General features: G+C 33.7%; 1 protein-coding gene across 1 annotated transcript in view; it reads right to left on the bottom strand.

Annotated features, from left to right (window-relative positions):
* Positions 1–2497: 2497 nt before the first annotated feature.
* The window catches only part of LOC128983420 (zinc finger protein 271-like), a 39412-nt gene continuing 29934 nt past the window's right edge, over positions 2498–11975 (bottom strand). The window contains exon 6 of the mRNA XM_054402703.1: positions 2498–4852. Coding sequence (XP_054258678.1) covers positions 4681–4852 — 172 coding nt within the window. The 3' untranslated portion in view covers positions 2498–4680. The remainder of the gene's footprint in view (positions 4853–11975) is intronic.

Here is an 11975-nt window from a genome sequence, read left to right as displayed (position 1 = left end):
CGATACAGCATCTTATTTGTTATGATGTTATGTCACTCAATCAGATTAGTGTTAGTAAGCTAGATGAAATACTTTATATAATACATATACACATGAGATACCCTTAACAGTTAAAAACTAAGTACAAAAGATACTTAATAGGCCTACTAGATACATAACATACTTAATTAATCGCAAGGCTGTTGTAACTCAAACTGTTGTCTGATCTTCTTCAGGCCTTGCCCTTCTTTTGTGCCCCCACTTGTCTTCAATCTTCTCATAGTATTGCTGCAGAACTCTTCAGTTTTCCCTTTTGAAGTTTCCCACATATTCATCTCCTCATCCACTTATGTTTAAGGATTTTAAGATTCAAACTTTAATCAATTGTTTATTTATGATCTTACCCTTTATATCTTAAAAAAACCCTCATGACCTAAACTTCAATAATCATAATCACAATAACAGATTTAAAAATAGTGCCTCGTTAGAATCATATCGCATGAAAAAGACTAGCAAGAACCACATAGTGTTATCAAATAAAGTATATATCCTTTTAAAACACAATATTGATGCTTATATAAAGGAAAAATTAAAAGTCCTTGTTTTATAATTGGCTATTAGAAAACCCTTCTTATAGCCTGGATGTTTTTTCAAATCTGGCCAAATAAATCTTTAATTGCATAAACCCTGCTGCTCACCTGTTGCTTTATCAGGTCCTTAACCCTTTCATTCCCAGTGAGTACATTTTGAATCACAATTTTTATTATAGTTTATAAAGCCAGTTGTTTCCCAATGATTCCATCTGTACTCATTTTTGGGTAGGTAAACTTATATACTTGAAGTTGGCAGCACTGGAATAACTGTTTCCCTGGTTACAAAGTTGTTATTCTGAAAGGCAGACCCCAGCACATGATTTTGGCTGCAACCGCAAAAAAATTCTATAGTAGTTTCAGTACCGCCCACTTCCTGCCGATTTAGTCCGGTTAAACCAATGTACTGATAAAAATTCCGGTTAAAGAGATGTAATTTCCGCTGAGAGTAGTCCGGTTAAACCGATGTCCGGTTAAAAGGTGTCCGGATAAGAGGAAGTCTACTGTACATGTATGTGTGTTCGTTAGCTCACTCGAGAAAAAGGATCGGATTTTGATGAAATATGGTAAAAACATGTAAACCTACATTTATTCGAACAAGTTCACGTACCATCATTATCAGACAATGGGAATGGGGGTTTATGGGGGTTTTAGTGCGGTAAAAAATAAAAATTGATTTTTCCCATTTTGGACCAAAAAACTATAAAATTTAGTAATTTCTCTCCAAACCACTTTGTAGAGCTTAAAATATGCGGAGAATAATTACGTAGAAAATTCCAAAAATTTTAAATTTATATGTTACTAGCTGTACCCGCGGGCTTTGCCCCGTTTAACTTCTTAATTTTCAAGATGAGCTCGTTTGCATGGCTCAATCACGTCCTGGTTGGAGCTCGTTCGCTGCGATCACTTGCCTTCAGGTTAGCTCGTTCGCTACGCTAACTCGCCTCCAGGTTGAAGTTCGTTCGCTACGCTCACTCACCTTTTGGTTGCAAATTAGCTGTTGTCATAAATTTAAAAAAAATGATAGTGCTGCACCCTGTTGGTAATCCTTGTAACTTTAATGCTATTGCACATCATAGAACAGAACCAACATGTTTAATTGAAACAGCTGTTAAGATTCATTAATTCCATTTAAATATGAGTACTCATAACATGGGAAACTCCAGAGCCACTGGGGCGGAGCCCGAGAGTCCGATCAGAATAAAAACAACTTTGTTTTCCTATTTAATGCCTAAAGAATCAGTGTACCAAATTTCAGCCTCCTAGGTAAATGGGAAGTGGGAGAATTAGTGATGAGTGAGTGAGTGAGTGAGTCAGTCAGTGAGGGCTTTGCCTTTTATATATTTTATAGATTCTTATGGAGAATAAGTAAACTGTTGTATTTTGCTTATTTATAAACATATTTTGATCAAATTTTGAAAATGTATTTATTTCTTACTAAATCATTTACACTTTACGAAAAAAAAACTTTTTTACTCTCCCTGTTGCAGCGAACCTAAGTATTCAAAAAATAATTCTATTTATATAAGAAATAAATGTGATATTTTTATGAAGACATTTTAGTGTAAATCAAATCAGGTAAATAGAAATTTGCTTAGTTAAAATTTTAGCTTAATTTCTGCTAGTCATAAAGCAGTCACTAATCGTACAAAATTGCATAAACCAGTTACAGACTTGAATTTAAAAACATGTTTTTAAAATTTACATATTCTGCTATCTGTTAAAGTCTCAGTCCTAACTATGACATTTAATTGAGATTACAACATAAATGTACAGTTTTTGTTAATACAAATTCAACTTCTATCTTATAATAAGTATAATCAAAAGTAGTGTTGAAAAAATCTAAAGTGTACATTTATATAATTTATATATATATAAGTATTTTACAAGTAAGAATAACTATTACACTAAAAATACAAGAACTCATAAACATTTTAACAATAGTTTATTTTACAAGTTGACAAATTTTATCCACACAGAATGCACAAGTCTTAAAAATGAAATGAAAATGTTTGTGAGATCAGTACATTCAATTAGATTTTACCTAACATACATTTGTAGCCTTATTGGTAACAATAATGTTAAATACTATTGACTGGCTACATATAATAAAATCAACAAGATTCATAACTTATTTATTTCTAAGAAGAAAGCTGTTAACACTGAGTAATAACGAGAATGAAGAGTTAAGAAAAAGTGAGAAGACTAAGCTGTTTATCATCAACATAGGATTTGTTCATACAATCAACAGGCTTGACAAAGCTATCTTAACTTGAAACCAAGTTAGTTTTTTCACAGGACTTATGGCAGAAAACGAGTGTACAGAAATTGTTCATCGTGAGCAAACCCTTGCGAAAAATAAAATATTAACCAAAAAATGAAATATAGTATTACAATACATGAAAAAATGAGTAATCATTCTGTAAAGAAAACGTCTTTCCAATCCTGATGAAGTTTATAAATGTTAGTTTACAATGATAATGTTGACAAGTTTGAGTGGTGGCACTGAAAGTTCATTCATATAATTTCCAACCTGAGTAATAGCTGATAGAGATCAGTTAAAGAGGTTTCAGTTTCAGCTAAACAGAGCTGCAATGTGTCTCAATATCATTAAATAAAAATGTACCATTCAAAATATGGCACAGGTTTATTGAACAATTGCTTTATTTGGTGTGCAGTGGGTGTAACCAAATATAAAGTTAAACTTATGATGGTTGAATAAACCATATTCAGTGCATTTCATTTATTACTATGTTTGGTTCCAATCCCGTTTTAATAATTAATAAGTAAAATGTAAGTAAACAATTAGCTACTGGACACAGAAACCAATGAGAAATCCAAATAATTTCAAAATGTGTGAAATACCAACCTGAATTTAAAAAAATAACAGTAATCTTTTGTGGAAATTCTAGGGAAACAAGAGAAAGATTATTAATTTAAAACAATTAGCTGTGGATTTTTTAAAAGATGTTAACACGTTTTTCAGTAGGTCAAGTGCCAAGGAAAATAGTTAACGCCAAACCAAGGGGCTGATGAGGGGGAGCTATCAGTGGTTTATGTCAGTTTTACCTTGCTGTTCCATCACAGGTCTTTTGAGTTCGGTGGCTATACCAGTCCTTATATATTAAACTTATTAACCTATCCTAACACTTCTGAAAGCAACAGGAAAGTCGGAAAACCCAAGTAAATCTGTTATCTAATACTTATATAAAGTTTATTTGTGCCGAGTCTAAATGGTGCAGACAATTCACACAAGGAACTTAACTCTTTGGGTTACATGAGGATAGGTTTTGTTGCAGGGCATGCTATTAGTATTATTGGCTACATGGAATGTAATGTCACACATTTCAAAATTCTTGTTGTTGTGATAAGATCATCTTATTATTGTCATGTTTGTGGGCTTTATTCCCTGTGAACAACAAGTAGTTGTCAGGTCTATAATTCCTTGGTTTAAACAGAGGGTTGAAAGTGGTTGGTCTGTAACATCAGTTTTCCCTTGTTAGGCAAGTAAAGTAGGGTCTGCACAAATCCAGACGACTGCTATCCTTGCACGCTGTATTATATTTGTATTGCCAAGCATATGCCTACAGATAATCATCCAAGCTGTTAATATTTGGAGCATTCATGTTAGTTTAAGGCTAGTTCTGCCCCATTGCTTTTTTGTAATTTTTGAATACCATAAAGACAGTTCCCGAATAACTTTTTACTAAATTTGATTCAGATTTTCATTAAACTCCAGCAGGATTGGAAAGTAGTCATTTTTTTACAAAAAGATAATGTTAATGACTTGATGGCAAATTATTTGATGTTTTATTTTTACCCTTACTATACTCATATTCCTCAGATAATAAGGAAATATTTACTTTTCTTTGAACAAAACATTCGGTAAATTATATAGCCTATGAAAACAAAAAAGGAATTAATCATTATTTAGGAATATAAAACCTAAATATCAGTAGGCGTTTAGCCTCTATTTCGCAAATTTTAAAATTTTGAACCAGCAAAGATCTTTATTTTAGATGGACAAACAGTATTTTACACATTTAATATAACGATTGGACATGTTGGATCCGTAATTGATTGTTCCCGAGTTACATGTTGTACTCACTGTTTATGTATCATGCAATTTTGTGTGTCTTTTAACAGATGACCCATCATTGAAGTGTTTTCCACAGATGTTACAGAAGAAGTAAGTGCCATTGTGTATATTCATGTGCCTGGAGAGTCCAGAATCGTGGCGGAAACTCTTTGGACAGAGTTTGCATTTGTACTCTTTATTCGTGCTGCAACAAAAACTCCATTAGATTGTACTTAACAGACAACATTAATAAAAATAAAATGGCCAAAAAGTTTGTAACTTTCCAACTATTGAAAATTGATATTTTGATTTTACATATTTTTTTCACAATTCTGTTATTCACCATTAATTACATGGACAACAAATTATTCGATATTAAAATTAATGTATATGATTAATAATTTCTTTTTTTATCTCTTTAGTAATTAATATTAATTCCCTTTTATTTACCAAGCTCTACTGGGATTCCTCTAAGTTGATTTTTTTTGCAATTTAATTGTTACCCAACTTTGGCATTTCATTTCTTTACAGATTTTATTGTACTTTATTCAGATAAATGACTCATAAAATACAATGATGTAAAATACAATACATCGATCCATCCAATAATGTTTACTACAAAAATAATTTTCAATTATAAATAAAAAAAACTACAAATTACAAGATCTGGTGAGGGAATTTAATAAATTTGTCTTTAGTCCTCTTGGTATGTAATCAACCAAAAGAAATCTACTCGTTGGTAAAACGTGTCATGGATCTTGAAATTGTAGATCCCCTGTGTGACCCTCTCGTCAAAATTAGCTTCAGAGCTGACCATAGCAAAGGCAGAATTGAATTGACAAATTTTATCCAGATAATTTCTGGATCCAAGCCTCACAGCCCTGTTTTCAGATTGGGAGTATCCAAGTTCCTGAAAGTATGGTGGATTCCGCAAATGAGGTAAACGAACCTTTCATTTTTGGCAACCAAGAGTAGAAATTAAACTGTCTCGGCCAGTCTTTTCTTGCTTAAAACGTAAACCACCACCAATGTAAAAATTTAACATTCATTTATCCGAGATTCGATGTATCACCATCACCATCGGCGGTACTACTGTATCCGTCAAATTGGGAGGTTGATGCAAGCGGTTACGTTTGCGTTCTCTCCAGCCACTCACAGTTCTTCGTCTTACTGGTGGCATCTAATTTTAAATTTAGATAAAATACGAAAGTTAACCAATCAACAACATTACAAAGGAATTTTAATACACATTGTAAATTACATGATAATATGGTAATGTAACGGGTAACTGCACTGTGAATAATCACTTTCAAACATTCACTTAACACACCGAAATGTAACCAAAACTACATGATAATACAGTAAAATACGATGAAGGTATATAAATTTAACTTTTACAAACATTTGTTTTTGTCAGGTATCTATATATTTAATACGCTAGGCATATTTTTGTCATAATTGTTTTGGAGTGGTTGTGCTACCGATCACCATGTCAAAGGTGTCGTTAGAAAGGTCCTAGCATGTAGTTTTGCCATCAAACAAAAAAACTTTGGAATTCCATCAGGACTCTGCCCCAGTGGCCTTCAAAGTTCCCATGTTATTCTTAGGGGGAAAATGTTTGTTTACATTTGAACAGATGAATACTTTGAAATTGACACTGATATTTGAAACAGCTGGTTATACTAAAATTTTGCACAAAATCAAAACATAACAAAAAATCTTTTGACATAATGGAGACTATAAAACGTCGACCAGGACGGCCAATAGGAGGAGGCCGACGAACATTAACTGGTAGACGCGAACGCAATACAAATAATACTATTGCCGTTGATAGCTGAATACAGCCAACAGCCACCTGAAGATTTCACATTCAATTTAGGACTGTTTGATAATCGCTTCATAAGCTGTTGATTTTGGAAAACAAGGAGGCGGTTAGGACTACATCGGAAACAGAAGAGAGGAGATATTAGATGAGTGGCAAATGCGTTGGAAGCAGAGTGTTTTATGTTAACGTTTTAAAGGTAAACGTTCGGATGTATACCTAACATCAGAAAGAGACTGGAACAAGATTGGGAGATGGGCCATTATGAAACGCAGTTTAATTGTCACAGGACATGGAAAATTTCAAGGAAAATTTGTGAAGAATCCACATGGTGGAAGAGGAAGTATGTAGATGTGGAGAAATAAAAACCACGAGTCACGTGTATTTATAAATTGTTCACTTCAGGAGACAAATAGGAGAGAACAGGAATAAGTCTTGGATAAGAGAGGTCTAGAGTTGAGAAAATTAAACATGATGAGTGACAAGGAAACAAATTGAGTTGTTTAGAAAAGTAGCTAGGGAAATAGGAAAAAACCAGGAATACATACAGGCAATAAAATTTTAAAAAAAGAAACAAACAAAAACTAAGAAATAAGGAATGAAAACTTGCCTATGATGGAAAGGTTAGAGCAAATCTCAAGGATCCCTATCGCTCAGGGTGGTATGGGGAAGGGAGTCGTGCTGTTAGGCATTTGGATACATAGTGTGTCTGGAAACCTAATGCGGCTATGAGTAAGGCTGTTTGTAGAAAACACTATACACAATAAATGTTGATTATATCAATCTGTTATGTACATGTTGAGTATTTACATAATCTTTGACTTTGAGTCAAATGTTTTAAAGTCATCAGAAATTATGACTGTTATTCGTTTTAAAATAACGCCTGTAATACTTAGCAATTGCTCGAATTCGAGCAACAGGTACACTAGTTGTAAGGAAACTCTTTATTTATGAACCAGACTTAGTTAACAGATGTTTGAATAATATAAAATATAAAAATATATTGTTATCCTTATGAAGAACATAATTGTTTACATTTTGATCAGCTGGATAATTTTGTTGCTGTTAACCTCCAAGTGTCTCTAGTTGGGGTAGCGGATTTTTATCCCCCTGGGCAAACGTGACGTCACAAACCAGAGGGTAAAATTCCGGCCGCGAACTTTTGAGTTTCGCGACATCAGCTCGATGGATTAAACGTGGAATTAAACATATATTTTCACGGTTGTGAATTTAATCAGAACACATCAAATTATAAAAACCTAGAGTGTACGGCCCGGATTTTTACCCCTGGAATTTTACCCCCTGGCCAGATATATAAATTAGTGAGAATGATTAATTATCTTCATTCTGCTTTAATAGCTAATATAAACATTATATAATAATAATAGTAAACATTTTATTATTAAGTAGCCTATCTTAATTTAGTAGGTTTTTGATTTTAATTTTGACATTCGAGTATCAGGATTTGATCTTTGAAGCCAACTGTTGATTAATATGATGTATAAACAAACATCAGAATGGTAATTAATTCGAAGATTTCTTTAACGATTTATTATACAACCGTGGTAAAACAATGTTTTCGTTTGTATTGTAACAATAACAAAATATGCCTTATTGTTTCTTTACGAAGAAATGTTCACCCAATTATCATTTAAATGAGCTACTCAGTTTATTTTACAGTACCTGGGGACCGAGCTTTGCTCGGGGAAATTCATTCCCCAACTCTGCGATGCCAGCCTTTACTACTTCCCTCACCATTTCCTACGTCATGGACCTGTTTCCTTCCCTTCTCATAGCATTTACGTATTACAGATACATTAATCGAACTGCCACAAAAGGTTCCCACACTCTGCGATGCTAAACTTTACTACTTCCTACGTCGTGGACCTGTTTTAATCTCTTTCAATACCATTTTAGTATTTTAAATACATTAATCTAATTGCCACAAACATTTACCACACTCCGCACTGCTAGCATTTACTACTTCTTTCACCATTTCCTATGACTTGGACATGTTTCCATCCCTTCTCATAGCATTTCAGTATTTAAATTTCAGATACATAAATATAACTGTTACAATTGGTTTCCAGTTCCCAGACTCCACACTGCTCGCCTTTACTACTTCCTTCACCACTTCCTACGTCGCGGACCTGTTTCCCTCCCTTCCCATAGCATTTTAGGATTGTAGATACCTTAATATAATCGTCATAAACAGTTCCCACACTCCGGACTACTCACCTTTACTACTTCCTTCACCACTTCCTATGTCGCGGACCTGTTTCCCTCCCTTCCCATAGCATTTTAGGATTGTAAATACCTTAATCTGTTCGTCATAAACAGTTCCCACACTCCGGACCGCTCACCTTTACTATTTCCTTTACCACTTCCTACGTCACGGAGCTATTTCCTTGCCTTCCCATAGCATTTTAGAATTGCAGATACCTTAATCTAATCGTCATAAAAAGTTCCCGCACTCAGGATAGCTCACATTTACTACTTCCTTCACCACTTTTTACGTCGCTTGTACGTCGGTCCTGTTTCCTAACCGTCCCACAGCATTTTAGAATTGCAGTTACCTTACCATCCTTATGGAATAGCTGAAGCCACTTTTCTTGTTAGTTCTGTCTGGTTTTCTGTAGATGTCATGTTTTGTTTACAATTTGTTTCTATTATTTTAGGGTCATTTTCTCATTATTTGTGTCTCACTGTTTTCTTATATAGCCAACTATAGTAATATAGTCATATAGTACGGTAATATAGTGAACGAGTCTTCGTTTATGATTAAATAGTATTACTTGGTTAAATGAGGTTTTAAATTACTGAAATAACAAGAAACAAATTGTATACAAAGCTCGACATCTGCAGAAAACCGGACAGAACTAACAATAAAATTGGCTTCAGCTGTTCCATAAGGATGGGAAATTTACCTTAATCTAATCGTCATAACAGATCCCACACTCTGCACTGCTAAGTTAGCCTTTACTACAATGTATCGAGTAAGCTTCAGTATAATCATTGCTCAATAGTAACAAGTGATGTTTTTGCTTTTGTACTTTATTTTGGAATTTCTAGTATACTGTGGGTAGATGCCTTTACGAACACATGTGTTACAACTTACAAGTCTTTTGTTTACTTTTTCCTTGTTATTTAATTCTTCCAACATGGTTACTTAGCAACCCATAAGACTAATGTTAAAAAAATGTGACTTTCAGTTTCATTTTTCTACGTAATTAGATTTTTGTTGGCAGTTGTAACTATAGTAAACTCGTTTTTAGGCCAAAAATAATCTATTTACAACATTTGAAGAAAATCGTCGGAGCCGTTTTCGAGATCTTGGTACAAGCAAGCAAGCATACATACATACAAGCAAACATTGCTCGTATTAGATTATAGGATACTTATTAACCAACAGTTGGCCCTAAACGCAAATCCCGAAAATAAAAATTAAACAGCAAATTCTGTTTACTTAGTTGAGATTACAAAATAAATAAATAAAGATAAGCGACTAAATAATGAAATGTTTACAATAAATTAAAAACAGAAATAAGAAAATCAATAATTCAATTTCTAAAATCGGCCAGGGGGTAAAATTCCAGGGGGGTAAAAATCCGGGGGTAAAAATCCGGCCCGTACATCTTCACTTGTCTAAACTCTAGTTATATGGACAGAGGGTAAAATTCCGGGTTTTATCGCGCTAATCTAATTAATCACGCTCTGGCTATTTTCATTAGACTTCCAAATTCGCAGGGGTAAAATTCCGGCCGCGAACAAATTTTGGCCACTCAGGTTACTACGTCATAGTGACGTCAGCTTTGCCCAGGGGGTAAAATTCCAGGGGGATAAAATTCCGGCGACCCCTCTAGTTTTGGTCTTTATGTTCACCCATTTATTGCGCAATCGCAGGGTTTTATTAATATGTATCTTAGAAACTTAAAAGCAATGTAAAGTATACTGTTTTATATATCATTTTGTTTGGAAAATTATGGGCTTTAATGTAACATATAAAACATTACAAAATAAATGTTCAATAATTTTTGTGGGGTTAACATTTCTCAAAAATTATAAAATAAATGAAAAAAATTCATGTTTGCGCTTAGTAAATTGTTATAGTTTATAGGTCTACAAATATTTTAAAATAGCCACTTTGTTCAGAATTTTATGAGGATTCCAAAAATATAATATAATAAGGAAGTAGGTTTGCAAATAAATAAGTTATAGGCAAAAAACAGATTTCCGTACATAGTGTTTAGCTAAGAATGCATAGCCTAACCATAGCTAGGAATCTGGCTGATAATTTACATCAATATCACTACCTACTTCTTCAGGATCATCAACCAGCCCTTCAAAATCACTTAAATCTTCTTATAATGCACCACGTATATCACTACTTTTGATTTTTAACACTAAAACAATGATAAAAGTAATAAAACACATCAGTCATCGGTGCGAGGTTAACCAAGCTGTTTACAAATACGCATGTCAGCTGTCTGCTACAATATTTTCGGAACTAAAATGAAAAGCATATAGAAACAGACATCAGGAGAAAGCTCTGAATCTGCTGAAAAAATGATACCTAACTCGATCCAGTTCAATCCGATTCAGTCAGTCCCAGAGCCGTCGCCGTATACAGTGTTTGTGAGTCGCAAAAGCGACACATAACACTACAGCGGATGTGTTATGAGTCGCTTTTACGACACACGCTTTTACAATTTAAGGAAATGCAACCTACAAAAAATAAAATTTGAGTAACCTGGTTGAAATTAAATATTTACTCTTTGAATTTGGGTTTGCGTATATATTACATTGGAAAAAGTGAGAAAGCCTGGACAATTTGATATACTATGCAAATAATAACATTGAATTGACATAGTACTGTATTTCTTGACAATCGTTGAACAAACCGATTTGCAAACAATGGAAACATAAAAAGTCATAGAACGCCACCGAGTAGAAGAAATAGAGATAGTGTTTTTAAGAATTTATCATCGTTATTAGCCTATATAATTAAGAGCACCTACAAGATGAAGGATTCCTAAAAACGATAAACGAGGATGTTAGCAGGAATACTTTTTAGTAGGAGGCAAGGACTTAACTTTGTGATCATTGCAGAGGAAAGCCCTCTAAGGCTAAATAAATCTGGTAAGTCAAGGACATTGATCTATGTTTCCATAAAAGTCAAGTGATTTTAGAACAGTAGCCTATGACTACATACAAGAAACCCTTACCAACATTGTCATTGAAGGATTTAATTACTATCCATAGTTAAGCAAAACAAAAACCAACTGAAAAACATCAGGCATTTTACCCTACATTTTCTCAAGTAAATATAATTAACGTTATTGTTATTGCAACTATCCAAAAGATAGGTTATGGAGGAAGTCCTTAAGGTAATGAGAACAAATTTTATCTTTATTAAAGAATTACTGTAATTTGTAAACTTACTGCTGGGGACAGGGGTGGTACCATGCAGGTTTATCAATAACGAAGATAGACATGGACAAAACCT

Source organism: Macrosteles quadrilineatus, unplaced genomic scaffold (assembly GCF_028750875.1).
Source record: "Macrosteles quadrilineatus isolate MER2022 unplaced genomic scaffold, UCM_ALF_1.0 Scaffold_1__1_contigs__length_201487025, whole genome shotgun sequence".
Classification (NCBI taxonomy): Eukaryota; Metazoa; Arthropoda; class Insecta; order Hemiptera; family Cicadellidae; genus Macrosteles; species Macrosteles quadrilineatus.
This window is presented reverse-complemented; position numbering and strand designations above follow the sequence as displayed.